The sequence below is a fragment of the Vidua macroura genome, chromosome 2, assembly GCF_024509145.1.
Source record: "Vidua macroura isolate BioBank_ID:100142 chromosome 2, ASM2450914v1, whole genome shotgun sequence".
Taxonomy (NCBI): domain Eukaryota; kingdom Metazoa; phylum Chordata; class Aves; order Passeriformes; family Viduidae; genus Vidua; species Vidua macroura.
In genome coordinates, this window is record NC_071572.1 from 28,206,084 (window position 1) to 28,220,970 (window position 14,887).

General features: G+C 36.9%; 2 protein-coding genes across 7 annotated transcripts in view; both read right to left on the reverse strand.

Moving 5' to 3' along the window:
- Positions 1-2,337, reverse strand: part of ECRG4 (ECRG4 augurin precursor) — an 80,606-nt gene extending 78,269 nt beyond the window's left edge. Inside the window, exon 1 of the mRNA XM_053969787.1 lies at positions 2,257-2,337. Within this exon, the coding sequence (XP_053825762.1) occupies positions 2,257-2,306 (50 nt within the window). The 5' untranslated portion in view covers positions 2,307-2,337. The remainder of the gene's footprint in view (positions 1-2,256) is intronic.
- Positions 1-14,887, reverse strand: part of NCK2 (NCK adaptor protein 2) — an 84,257-nt gene that overhangs the window by 8,348 nt on the left and 61,022 nt on the right. For all 6 annotated transcript variants that reach the window (XM_053969783.1, XM_053969779.1, XM_053969782.1 and 3 more), the window contains one exon: positions 2,257-2,978. In XM_053969783.1, the coding sequence (XP_053825758.1) occupies positions 2,257-2,978 (722 nt within the window). The remainder of the gene's footprint in view (positions 1-2,256; positions 2,979-14,887) is intronic.

A 14,887-nucleotide genomic window follows, 5' to 3' on the forward strand; every position in this document is an offset into this window, starting at 1 on the left:
CATCTGCTCAGATTGTGAAGACACTCCTGGTGACTTTAGCCACAGCATGAACAACCTCTGTAGCCACGTGTGTGAAATACAGCAACTGTCAGAAATTCATGAGTCATTGCCAAACTCTTTCTTTATTCCATATATAATAAGTTTGAAATAGATTTTTATGATCCTTTTCTCAATGCTAGCAAGTATGCCCATTCACTTCTTATATCACTTGTGGCACTCCAGGGAAAAAACTAGCAATCCCCAGTGTTTCATAATTCACATACATAAACACACTATATGATGGAATGATACATAAAGATTAGGGCAGACGAAAGTTTGAGATGCAGTAAATTATTCCTTTAAACCTAATAAAAACTAAAACTCATATGCAGTTTACTAATACACAGAGGCATTTATGTGCATAACTACAGTTTTCTCATTGCTAAAAAAATTCTCAAATACAGGGTTTGCAAGACCAGACAAAGAATACAAAAAGAAGGGGAAAAGCTAAGTTCCTCAATTCAGTGTTTTTTTTTTTTTTCCTGCAGGTGTGCAAAAAACTTGCTGTGATATGAACTGAATAAATTTTCTGTTATCCCACTAAGTGTTAGATGTTAGAAATAGTTTGAAGACCACATTCTGAATGAATCTTTTTGTACTCCAAAGCAATGATTTCTCCAGCAGCAATGCAGGCAAAAAGTTATGATGTCACATTAAATTAAAAGGTTACTGTGTTCTTTCAAGTTAGTTGAACCTCCAGAGATAGAGGTAGACTCTTAAGAGCTAAAAAACCAAGCTGTAGCATAGTGGTCACTGTGACATGTCATGTCCTGAGAAATGGGTATGCATTTTTTTTATTTTAAGTAATGTATTAATTTTCAAACTCTCCTTCTGGCACTTTGCCAAGAGATGAAAGGAAATTGATAGCTACAGTCTCAGGATAAATCACAATGCAGCCTCTAGGTCTGAAAGTGAGCTTCTACCTCCTGGATTGACATGCCAAGAATCCACCACATCCAGTATGCCCCTATCTGACAGAATGTTGATAGAAAAAGAATGTTGGGAAAAAAAGGAATTACTGTAATTTAATGATTACCATAATCCTTCAGTGGCTTTCTACATTTTACAAGACTGCGTGTCCCACATCAGTCTTTTCTTCTGTTGACTAAACAAACTTGATTCCTCTCAGCCTCTGTAAATCAGTCATGATTTCTAAATTCCTACTTTTCTTCTTAGCTTCCTCTAGTTTATTTTTATTTAATCTCTAACTTTTTTTCCTGTTCTCCTGTGGTTTATTTGCATTTGCCTTTGTTATAGTGATTACAATTAAGCAGAAATAGGAATTCAATGACACAGAGCATCAAAGAAAGGATAGTTTGATAGCTATCATGTTTTTTGCAGAGCAAATTCATCAAGGAGAGGTGTCTGAAATTTAATCAGACAATACTGTCTTCAGATAAAACTATCTGGGACTGTTACAAAATTGTACTTTGTCAATTTTCTCAATGTTATGTATAATGTAAGATTAAAATCTATTACCTTTTCAAAATCACGGTCAAAGGATAATTAAATTTTAGTGCTTTAACTGTGAATTCTCTAGCCCCAGCATACATGAAAGTCCTTTCAGCTGAATTTTAAATCTGAACTTTCAGAATTACATGAACCATAATCAGCATTACTCAGATCCCTCTGATGTCATCAAGGCTCAATTTATAAGGCATATGAGCTGCCAACCTAACCTTCTCTTTGTATATAACAACCAGATACAATAATAACTTTACCTTGTTACAAACTAAATTATCTAAGTAGATCAAAAATACATTAAAATGGAATTTTAACTAATAAAGAAACTGTGTAATTATTAAATTAAAACCAGAACAAAACTGACCAATGCAAAGATTCTATTTGAAAATAGCTTTAAGATCAAATCAATGACCCAATTTTCAATCACCTAGAATTATTTTATCTTGCAGTGCTTTAAATTTGAAGATTGCATGAGAAACACATGAAAAGCCAAATGGAAGCCTGAAATATTTACTTGATTGTCCACAAATTTAAAAAACCCCTGGATAATAGAGACCACAGCTGTTAAATTTCAGTGTAAATGTCACTGCATTTCACTGACAGACCAATTCTCACAAGCAGGGAGGGTATTGGTTGGTAATGCTGAAGCCCTGCTCGGTTCTTTAAGGGTGAAAAGGCAGGGAATCTGTTAAGTGCCGTGCTTGCTAACCCATGCACGGGGAGTTACAAACCTGCGGGCTGAGCACCACTTACCGAAGATTCACTGTCTCTAACAAGGAAATCTCCTTCCACTCCCCTTTCATTCAGGGCACATTCCGCTTGGTGCCGGGTAACGTTCCCGTAATACCACTCTCTTCCAGCAAATCGTCCGGTAGAAGATGGTCCCGTGTAGCTTATCTGAGGTGGATGGGAAGTGTTCATGGAAGGACCATCACTAATGATTACTACATAGTTTTTAGGAACAAGACCGATTTGACCTCTGGAATTTTTACATTTCCACCATTCTGGGTCATTTTCTGGCTTTTCAATGACTTCCATCGTTTCCCCTTTTTCAAAATTGAGCTCTTCATCTGTGACTGAGCTGAATGGGTACAGTGTCTGAACAATGTGGAGTACTTTGGTGCCCTGGCCGTTACTCATGGAAGCGCCTTTCCTTAGGCTGAGAAAGCTGGGTGAATCTGCAGTTGCCTCCTCAACCTCCTCTACCACATAGTTCGAAGGGAACCAGCCGATCTGTCCATTGTAGCTACCTCTCCACCAGCCGTCGCTGCACTTCTCCATGACAATCACTCGGGACCCTTTAACGAGGGACAGCTCATCCTCCCTCTCGGCAACATAGGCAAATTTCACGTAGGCAGGAATGTTAAGATCGTAAATCCGGTCGGCGCTGCTGCCGTTGGAAGGGTATTCTGCGTCTGTGCTGGGAGTGGGGGAGGCGTCTCTCGCACTCGTCTTTCTCTTGGTTTTCCCCAAGCCTGTTAAAGACAGAAATGTAAAGTGGTCACTGGCTTGTCGCCAGACTGCAAAAGCTGGATGTGGTGACATGCTGTACCCTCACTTCAACAACACTGCTAAATGGAGATCTCTTCTGTAACACTACATAGTCAGGAAATAGCAACACCTTTAGGAGATTCTCGTTAACATCCAGCTGATACACCATTAGGTAAAGCACAATTTGTGTTATAATGACTTCTCTTCTCAGAAGTAGCAGAGTTTAGACACACTTAAACACAGTGATTTCTTTGCTGGGAGAACAGCTAATCACTGAAACGTTCCTGGGCTTGCTGTTATGTATCTTTACATTCCAGTCAAATTATCATGCCTTTTAGTTTTGGAGATGACTTCAATTTGGCTCAAACAAAAAGTGAAAGAAGACCTACAAAAATTAAGGAGCACAGAAATAAAAGCTAAAGTTTCTCTGCAGACTGTATTGCTCTCTTTGCTCCGGCAGTACCCAGGTAGGCGCTGCTTCAATTCCTTCCAACTGCAACCCCCCTTCCAAAACCCACACCTCTTTCACCTACATTTCATCACATACTGTAACAGCAGAAACCTGATGGTGAGGAAGACCATTTGCATTTGTTTCCCTATAATCTGTAAATTCTGGTGCCCTGTCATGGCTTTAATTATAGTGTTAAATACAATGTACAGAAGAAACAACAACAACATTGAACACATCACTTTTTTTTTAATTAGAGAAAACATACTAATGTCTGTTTAAATACAGAAAAACTGCACAACACACTTGGTGTAATTTTCAGACTTTTGCAGCAACCCCTGCTTAAGCTTATATATAAACAAAATAATAAATAAAGGGAACAAATAGCCCTCTCTTGTGAAATTCACTTATAAAATTTCTGAAAACCAAAATATGTCGCAGTATAGCACAACCAAGCAACACCCAAAATGTCATGCAAGGGACAGAAGGCAAAACCATCACAGAAATAGGAGCACTTTTCTCCATATGCATAGAGCCTGGATGGCAGGTGAGAGATTTAGCTGAGATACAAGAGCACACATGCTGATTATAGAATACTTAATGGAAGGAGAATAAATAAAGGTACTTTGCTTTTGTTTCTTCAAATATTCTGGAATAAGGAGATGCATGCTATTTCATTTTTAACTACTCAGGCCTATTCAATCCAGCCACTGCACTGCCAAAAAGTGTGTTTTAATATATTTAAGATATATATGTACTTGCATATACAATAAGCATCTTCAGCAAAGCTGTCTGTTCACCACAAAACTTCATGCTTATTTCACAGTTATCTGTACAGCACAGACTAACAGTGCACACATAACCATGCAGGGATTGCTGTCTAGAAGGGTTAAAAATACATTAATTAATATGTGGTCTTATGGTCTCAGAAGATGGCAGAAAATTCTGATGATCCTAAAGTGTTTCCTGACCTTCCCCAGCAGGGCCTTGTTTCCTGCTGGAGCCTGCTACATCCTATTGTCATTCTAACTACAAAACTTCAGCCAAGAGCCAGTGGCTACATTTTCAGGCAAAATGAGGGAGGCAGCTTATTGTACTAGGGGAGACAATCACAGGAAAACAGTGTACAAGCGAGTACTAATCAGAAGCTGGTCAGGCTCTGATCTCTGCCAAGACTGGAAATTTTCATCAGTTTAGAGATCATTTTTAACCAAAAAGACAAGGATGTTTCAGAGCTAATGAGCATTAAATTACAGTGATATAAACAAACATAACTTAAAGGTAATTCTCTTAAGAAAAGGGGGAAATTACTTTTATAAATTCATGGAAAATAAGCAACTGTATTTCAATAGATTCACTCTACATAAAACCCTCCACTGAGATGAAACCTTCTAGATGAAAAACTTAGGCTTTTATCGGCTCACTAATGAAGATACGCAGTCCACTTATTGGAATTGCAGCAAAAGAACTAATGAAAAAAAGCAGTAGATGGTGAAGTACCTGGCCTAGCTAGTTGAAACTCAGAGCACAAAGATAACTGTGAGAAATGAGGATGCAGTGTGACAATAAAATGCCATAAACTTAAGTATCTAGAGAAAAAATTGTTGACAAAAAGGTAAACCCCCAAAATTTCTCAAAAAGCCCTCTGAAATCTGATAAAGGTATCTAAACATTTAGAAAAAAGTGATAATTCAAGCACTTTCTTCCATTTAGAGTTGCATAAATTCCCTCTTTTTTCACAGACCTTCCAATAGTGCATCTGACATTTCAAATGTTGCTTCCTATCATGCCCATTAAACATCAATCATTACAAAATTGGGAAAATAATAAAAAAAAAAAAACCATAGTAAAGTTCCTAATTTTTATCAATAAAGACAACTGGAGTTCTTCAGTTTAAGCTTAACATTTCATGTGAACAAACTTTTTAAGGCTGACAGTATAGTAATGATTAACATTTTGCAATAGTAGCAACATGCACCAAAGGCTTTCCAGTTGGTTTGACCAAAGGAACAAACTATGCAGAGACCCATCTGCAGTCAGGCACAGCGAAGGGCATGCACATTATCTAAGAATAATTTTTAATGTCAAGTTGCAACATTCATAACTGTGTCCATGACTGAAGAGGAAACAAGTTGTTCCATGAGCAGAATGAAGGAAATCTGTTCCTGTTTTTCTCTTTATACCTCCTGCTAAGCTATTCCTCCTCTTCCTCCCCCATCTCCTGCAGAATTTACAGTAAGTCCCCCTACTGTATGACTGCTTTCACATCCCCAGGTCCTTCTCATATCTCCAGGTCCCCACTGCCATCTCCAAAATACCTTCAAAGCATACTCCTTCTCCCCTGGCACTGCCCTCTTCCCTACCTTTGTTGGGCTGGCCAGCCAAGCACAGTGCCTGGTGCCCCACTGCCTCTCAGCCCTGCCTGGACTGAGCAAAGAGCTGGGGTTGTTCTGGCTTCTCCTCCAGTGAGGGACAACAGCAATGACTCTCCCAGGCACAGACTTGAAGAAAACTAGTTAGTTTATCTCTGCCAGTCTGTCAAGTTTGCCTAAAATTGGCTGAGTTATCAAGGATGGACAGATGGACGGACTATGACAGCTGACTGCGACAGCATGACTAGTGTGTGCTTCATTTCCTTAGGAAAGTCTAAAAATACAGTTTAGTGGGATGGCTCGTCACAGCTAAGCAAGAATAAAGTTAGGTCAATTATAACTTTGTATCTGCATCTATAACAAAAACCACAACTCCATTAAAAAAAAGAAAAATACAATCTATATGAGTCATCTCTGGAAGAGTAAACACTACCATTCTACTAACAGAAATGTTCACTTACTACTGTTCGGATCCCAGTTCTTATGTCTTAATGGAACGAAACACATACAAAGGATTTCATGGAAAACAAAACATTCAAGCACTTTGGGAGTCACATGTAGAAAAGTTGAATATACTTGCAATTGCAGTCATAGTTCTGGTAAGTTTTATTGTCTTTGTTGTAATGAAAACCTATCTACTGATCTACCTACCTTTCTACTACAACTGTGCTTTTCCTATTCTGACTCACTAGTTACAGTTCATCTGTAACCTGTGGAAGCCATAATCCTTTGTAACACAAATAGTTGTTGTAAGGAGTAATCTAAAGCAACAGATTAGCTTTTAAAAGTGAGAGGAAAATTGTGGAAGGAAAAGAAGCATTGCCAAGCAGCAGAGAGCCTGTTTTGCTACTGCAGTTGGTAGGAAGCAATACTATTCACAATCTACAATAACCCACAGTAAATTACTTCATTTTCACTCATATAGGTACATTGCCAAGTAATGTGAGCTGGTATAATTCTTAGGCTATATTACTGAGACAAAAATAAAGAATCAACTGGTTAGCAATATTTCCAGAGAAGGGACCCACTGCTTCTCTCTTCCTTCTCTCTGCACTGAAAGAAATCCTCTGGCCCCAAGGTTAGTCCTAGGGAAACTCAGAAATGTGCCTGTCACATCACTACATGCTGCCTTCCTTTCCTAGCTCAGCTGTGGCTCTAAAGAATAGCTTGTTTTTTAAGCAGCAGGCTGAAGACCAGTTTCCTATGAATTTGCTTCCTGTCACTTAAGTTTCCATTGTGCAAGCACCCCTTCATTACCAGCTTGTCCCTGAGACAGTCTTTCCATTGTACCTATAAGGTCCTCAAGCTTGCACCTCCAATTCCCTCTCCCCACAGCATTTCCAGCCTTCCCACCTCATCCTCCTTAGACTTCCCTAGGAAATGTCTTGAGTTCCCCAAGCCCCAAAGCTCGAAGTGGTGGAATTTCCCTGTGGTCAATATCTCCTCTGGCCTGATGCTGGGACAGTGCCAGTTCCCCCATCCCTGTGTGTGTCTCCTGCCACGCAGGCCACACTCCTGGGCCAAAGCTTGGCTGCCTGTCAGCACAGATGCTCCAATTGCCCAGGTGCTCCTGCTAAAAAGAAAAGGATTTCTCTCTCTTCTGCCTTCAGTGATGGCACTGAAACAAGGCTGCAGAGCTACAACCTCCAGGAAAATTGGTTCACAGGACAAACAAGTTTAACTATATTTAAAACATGATCTTAAAGCATACCTTATCAGACACATAACACTTGCACAGAAAGGGATTCTTGCCACTAGTATAGGTTTGTATTCATTTGCTAATTATGGTTTAATATCCCATACTACCTTTACTAGGAAAAGCCTATTTACAAAACAGACATCTTCCTAATTTTACAAAGACTTATTTGACAAGTCTTTCCATGTTCCTGTAAGCTGTTATCCTTGTCTGAAACTGATGAGTGACCACATTTTGTATTTTAACTGCATTTGATCATCCCCAGAGATGAAAGAACAGGCTTATCCATACTCACAGTTAATAACTTCTGCTTAAGAATAACATGAATCAAACATTAAAGGTATTTGCAGTCAAATTCTCTAGCACCCCCTTCCCAAGACTGCTCACTAAATTTGTAAAATCCCGTATGAAGCTTAACTTTACACTAAATACACTTGCATTTCTTTTTTCAAGGAATTTTAAGTTGATTTGATACCTGACTTTTTCTAAAGTTTATTTGCTCTTACTGTCTTTTGATTTGATATTACTGTCTTTTCTATTTTTCTCTCTTCTGTATACAAAAACCATTATTCAGTACCAAATGACAATTTCTGAGAAATTGATCTGAGAAACTGTCTCTGATTTTAACACATAATTTTAATATACAAATGATGAGCAAAGACACTTTTTGCAGCTCACCTGCATATTGAATCAAAATCACAGGACAAAAAAACCCAAAAAACCCTTTCAGAAACTTTGCAATACAAGAACACTATTGCTTTGAGAAATTGTGAGATACCAAATTTCCAAAACAGAATTCCTCAATTCAGAACTCAGTGAAAAAGCCCAAATACTAACAATATATAAAATACAATAGATAAAACTCCTTAAGAATCTTCCAATAGCTTCTTATTCAAATATCAAGAAAAATTAAGGAAGGATACTCTCCTCCAAAAAGTGACCTTCAAACTATAGAATACACTGCAAAACCAACAAAAGTGTCTCAATACAACTGAGTTTTGAAAATTACTTCCTCTTTAAGGGACTAGAGTTCTATTAAATGGTGCTCTTCAGATATCCCATATTAATGTTGGAGAAGTCAGTTTTAAATCTAAATATGCAGCTTGAAATATAAAAATAGGTGCTGCTGAGTAAAGCTGTTAGTTCTCCCCATGGCAATTAGAGAGACAACTATTTGTGCATTTTCATCTATTGCTGTATTTACATATCTTAATAGATTTTTTATCATAACAACTCAGAACTAATTTTTCTATAATGTATTCTATCCTTTATGTTTGAAATTAGTTTTTGATCAGTTATTATATATTACTACAAAGCTGTAAGTTGGCAAAAAAGTAACTTGAGCAAGAAAAGAGTCAAAGAGATAGCTTGAATTAATAGTGCATCAAATACCAACAGGTACTCTCTTTTACAGTCTATTTACAAACACAACAAGCTTTTTTATCAATTAAAAAAATAAAATATGCTGTATCACCTAACCAAAGCACAGAAACTGATACTAGAGCTGAAAAGGACACACGTACACCCACAACTCTCACACAGGCTGTCAAAGCATGGGCTTTAAACTTCACATGAATATTTGAAAATTTATTTATGTAGAAAAAAAAAATTAAAAAAGATCTTTCATGGGAAATATGAATTAACCAGTAACTCAATTTTAAAGATATTACTGACCATTACCCTCTGAATTAAAAAAAAAACCCCAAGAAACAAAACAAAAACAACAAAAAAAGCAAACACAACAAAACCCCCACAAAACAAGAAAGCAACTACTTATAAAATATTTCAGACGAATTTTAATGCATTTTAATTTAGCCACCCTCCCTCTAGAGCAAAATGTTTTAACAGTACCACTTGCTTTACAGTTATAAAACACCCCCAAAGAACTCCATAAAATCGTAGAAGCCACACAAAGAACATGAGCACAGTACAATTTAATGGAAACATTTTCATTTTGACCATTTTTTATAGCAATGTGTTTTGTTCTTTAAAAATAACCCCATTACAATTCAAACTGAAACAAAGCACTCCAGAGGGGTGAAAAATTTAACATTATAATATTTTAAAACAACGACTTCCATTAAAGAGCTGAAAGATTCAAGATAAACAAGTTGGAGGATGATAAATTTGAGGAAGTCAATCAAATGAACTAGGAGAACTCCCAGTATAAATACCCAAAGGAAAAAAAAAAAAACCAAAACAAAAAAAAACCAAACAAACAAAAAAAACCCCACAAAAATAAAAAACCAAAAAAACAAAAACAAGCCACCAAAACATAATTGCTGCTATTTTCAGAGTTCTACAAAAAGTTAAGAAATAAATTTCAGCTGAAATTGAGATATGTTTTAGTTCCCTTAAACATTAAATCAAATTTTACAGAACAGCTCTCCTTATTTTAAAAATCTTCCAAGGCAAGGCAACAAGAAATTTTTATTCAATTTACTAATACATTGTTTTCTGTTAGATACAACAGAAACAAGCAAATTTCTCAAAATTAATTTTTAATTTACAAGTAATATTTCTTCAACATTTTAGCCATTTTTTATTTAAGATACCTAAAATTATTTTTCTTGTGTATTATAACAAAATTGAAATTCCATCTGCCTTCATACAGATGCAGTTAAAAACAATGATCCTTTCTTGTTTAACAAATAAGTTATTCATCTCTGAATATTGCAGCAATGAATTATATTGCATATTAATGCATACATTTAATAAGAGTGCAAAGTGTACAGCGTCTGTTTTGAAATAAACTAAAAAATGCATTAAGAAAGAAGAAATTAACTTTTCAGAAAAATTCTTCAGAAAAAAAACACCACAATGCAATGTAAATTAAGTAATTCATCCGCTCAGTACAGAGCTAAACACAACTTCTTGTCAACTGGAATATTCAAAACAGACATTCATGTAGTTTTCTTATTTATTATTACTTTTATAATTTCAAATTAACTTGTCTTTGCTTCTTTATTACTAAGGAATTCAGCAGACCAAAGTTTCTTGTATTACACAGAAACAAAAACCAAACATTTCTGCACATTTTCAGACTGCAATCTCCCACTCCTTCTTCTCTCCCCCTCCACCTACACGTCCAGTTTCCAAGAAAATGTTCAAAGGCTAAGATCCATATGGGATAGTGTTTTAGAAGCAACATATCCATCAACAGCACTCTTTAAAGGACACTGCTATAAATTCCATAAACCTTCAACTGCATTTGTAATACAGAAATAAAGCTTTACAGCTCAATTAATGACTTTTTGTATCTTCTCTAAGAAGCTCAATATCAAAAAAAATCCACACTAGAACAAATCAGAAAATAGAAACTCTTCCCTAAATGTCAAAATGAAACTCTGACATTTCGACAGCCAGGCTGCTTTATCACTGCTTTTCAAATACACAAAAAAGTTTTCCATGCATCAAATGCTATTTGGTCAGGAGGCTTCCGCAAAGAAATCAACTCAACAACTACATTGAGAACAACTACTGCATTAATTCATGAGAACTACTGCATTAATTCATGTAATTTACACTGTCCTACACATGCCTATTTGTCATTAGGAAAGGTACACTCAAATTCCAGTATCAGGTACTGAGTTTTCTGTACCCAAAGCATTGTAGAGCAAAAGGTTAAAATTATAAAGATGTAATACAGGGACATACATGAACAGAGACAAATGCACAATCTGCAGGCTTCCATAAACTGCCTCATGTGTGTTCTTACCCCAGTCGCAAAGTGAAGTGGAAGACTCATTTGGCAAATTTAAATGGTCATGGGATTTTAAATCCTCTATATAACAGGAATACAGCTGTCTTGGTCTCAAATAGAAGGCATATAAAATGAATGGGGTTTCTCAAGACCTACCATTCCAATTTCCCTCTACATACTTAAATTGAAGCTTGCTTGCTTTAAATATGCAGTCTCTGCTTTCAAACACAAATAAAAGTATTTCAACCTAATTTGTAATCTTATAAATTATGTTATCTTGACCTTGAAAGATGTCCTAATAAGAGAATATAACCAGAAACACCTTAAATCTAAGGCAGTCCTATAAATCTAAGAACAGATCTATAAAGTGTGGGAAGAAGGCACAGTAGCCATGTAGGACTTGCCATTGCTTTCTGTTCCCTTGATGTAGAGAAGAAAAGCTACACTGTTTTGCCTCTCCTTCACAAACCTTAGCAGAGGATATTGACAAAAGAAATCACTAATTTGCATGAGATGCTCCAAAGTGTCTATCTCAATGCATACTCCTGTCCTTCAGGAAGTATATCATAGCTTATGTTCCCTCTCCTCTTCCAGCACTTGGTGGAAAGATGACTTATATTTAGCTATCTCACATTTATATGAAGTAAAAGAGGTGCACAGGACAGCTCAGGATACAAATTTGACTTCCCAATGCTAACCCACTCTATTAAAAAGAAACTGGGGGGAAAAAATACAACAAGTACAAAGCAGACTATCCTGAATGCAAGACGACAACTCTCCAATTTAAAGACCCTTCTAAATAACCAAGCTGGAATTATTATATTTTAGACACATGTAACTATAGATCTAACTTAGTCATTTCACTTCTTGTATGCTCAAATTTACTCTCAATTCTGTACCTGAAAAGCAAAGATGTAATAGATGTTACAGATAGGGACTGAAGTTTGGATCACCAAGCCCAAACCTGAACAGAGAAACTACAAAGCAGCAATTATACAGCCCCTCAACTCAAAGAAATGCTTTAGCAGACAATGATCCAAATACTGACTAAAGGGCAGTATCTCAGCATCAAAAAGCTGGAGACAGTCCCTCCTGAAAGTACAACAGTCATCTACCTTTTGAGCTTACAGTGTTTTACTCCAGTTGACCCATACCAACACCAAGCAGGATGTAAAGCCTTACTAATTCTGCCATAAGGCCAGAATGCCAATGTTATACTATACTAAAGTTTTCCAACATTAAATAAGTCTTACAAGCAAATACAAGATGTTTATTAAATTTTCTCTTTAGAAACCTCAAAAATCCTCAGAAGCCTTTCATTGATACTGCAGTTTTCTTACAAACTCCTTTTAGGAAGGGGAAAGCAAACAAAGTTTCATCTTTTCTGTACTAACTTCCTCTCTGAATTTCAATGCATGTAGCTTCGTTAATCAAGGGCTTTCAGGTTATTTGCAATTACATACACAAAATCAGGCCTCTCTGTCTCTGAAGGGGAAGTAACAGGATGAAATGGCTCACTTAAGAAAACAGCACACCTCCTCTGAGGTTTAGTCCTCACAACCAAAACACAAAACTCCAGGACTCACACACAAACCAGAACAACTTCTTCTTCTGTACATTTAAATTCAGTAACGATAGAGTAATAATTAAGTAATACATTTATCTCCTGTTCTGCAGAACAATTTCCTGAATGAACAATTGAAAAAATATCTTAGGAAACTGGCAGAGCCCATATACAAGAAGACTGACCTTTCCACCACACCAAAATACATTTTTCCTTTCTTTCTGTTTTCTTTCACTTTCCATACCCTTTAATTTACAAAATCCCAAAGACTGCAAACAGGCATTATGGCACTGACTGCAAACAATTTAGACAGTCTACAGCGTAATTCCTAAATCAATTTCTAGTGCAGAATACAGCTACAAATAGTCATCTATTAGAAAGAGCAGCCTTAAATGTCCACCTGTCCAAGCTGACTATCCATTAAGAGAGGTGTCCGTCCAAATTAACTTGCTGAGACCACAAAAATAACTTGTCAGTAAACAATCAAATTCACCACTGAAGCAACTCTCAAAAAAGCCATCTGTGCTGGAACCTTCCCCCTTAAAACAACAGAGGTGTGCATTCTCTCCAGCACTGCAGCTTTGTGCTTTATGTCTACATACACTCCACACATGTCAATTCTTATTCTATGGACAGACTCCACAAAACAAAACACTTTTCAGAAATGGAAGAAAACCTTTCAGAAAATGGAAGGAAACCTTTCCTTACATATTCTAAGACAAACCCCAGTTTTCTTTTGGCATGAATGCTAATTTACAAATTCTGTTTGCATGATATGAGAACGTGTCACTGAACCTATTGTTCAGGTCTTCGAAAAACCTGAGAAACAGAAAGGAATGGAACCCAAGTGGAAACATGTGGAGAAAAAGAAACAAATTAATACTTAAAAATCCCTGAAATATTAAACCTCAAGACAGCCCAAGGCCACAAAAAAAAAAAAAAAAAAAAAAAAAAAAAAAAAAAAAAAAAAAAAGAGGAGATCCATCCAGTAATGCTGAAATAATTACTTAAGGTTGCATACTGAAGGAAATAGCCACATCTGAAGGAGAATTTCCCAATGATCCTGAAGTGGGAGAAAGAACCTATGTATTGAAAAATCTCTTGTCCGTTGAGTCACTGTAATACCTTGGAAAATGGTGTCCCTCAGAGTACATGCTGAGGGTACTGATTTTTGCCAGTTCCCTTAGCTTGGTCTTTAGAACAGTGACCCAGCTCCACACACCAAACAAGGCACACAATACCTCTAACACCTCAGCCGCTGTCATCTGCGTCTTCTCTCTGCTACCACCTTCATGTGCTAGGAAGCCAAAGGGGATGACAGTATGCAAAGCACACAAATACATGTAGCCCTAAAAACACGTGCTTATGGAAGAAGTCCGACCCAGGCAGATAGGTGCAATGCAGTGACCCTCACTGCAGCCCAGTTCTGCTGCCTCAGCCAACTTCAGTTCTCCCAGGAACCTGAGGGAAAGGAAGACAGAAGGGAACACTATGCAATGAATCCAGTACAAGACAGTACTTGGGAAAAAAAACACACTCTATTTTCACTGGTTCAGAAGAAGAGACATAATTAGCAGAATGCTTTAAGTGTTTTATTCTATGTAAAAAACGAAATGTCAAAAGAGTTGAGGGTTCAGACACAAACTTAATGTTAAGAAAGGAAAAGACTGCCTCCATAGCTGGAACAGGGCATAGGAAGAGCTAACAGCACTGCAGCAACTCTCTTTAATAGTGAGCTGTGAAACTGCCTGGGAGCTAATTTTTGGGCTTGCTCTAAGGCCAGCCATTACAGGTTGAAACATAACTGTCTCAGAGAGGGGCAAAACCAAGGGTCCTCCAAGGTGACAATTGAGGGAAACAATACCAAAGACATCAGTACACACAGCCACAGTTGAGTTAAGGTGATCCTTTTATCTTTTCACATATAATTATGAATAAAATAAAGGCTCATTCTTTGATCTGCAAATGTCAATGCACCTCCAAGCACACACAGACAGTCTGCATGGGAAAGGGGGAAAAAGTATACTTATTAGATAAAACTTCTAATACAATGAACAAATTTATTTACACAATATAAACTAAAAATAGGAAGATTTCTTTATGCCTTCAG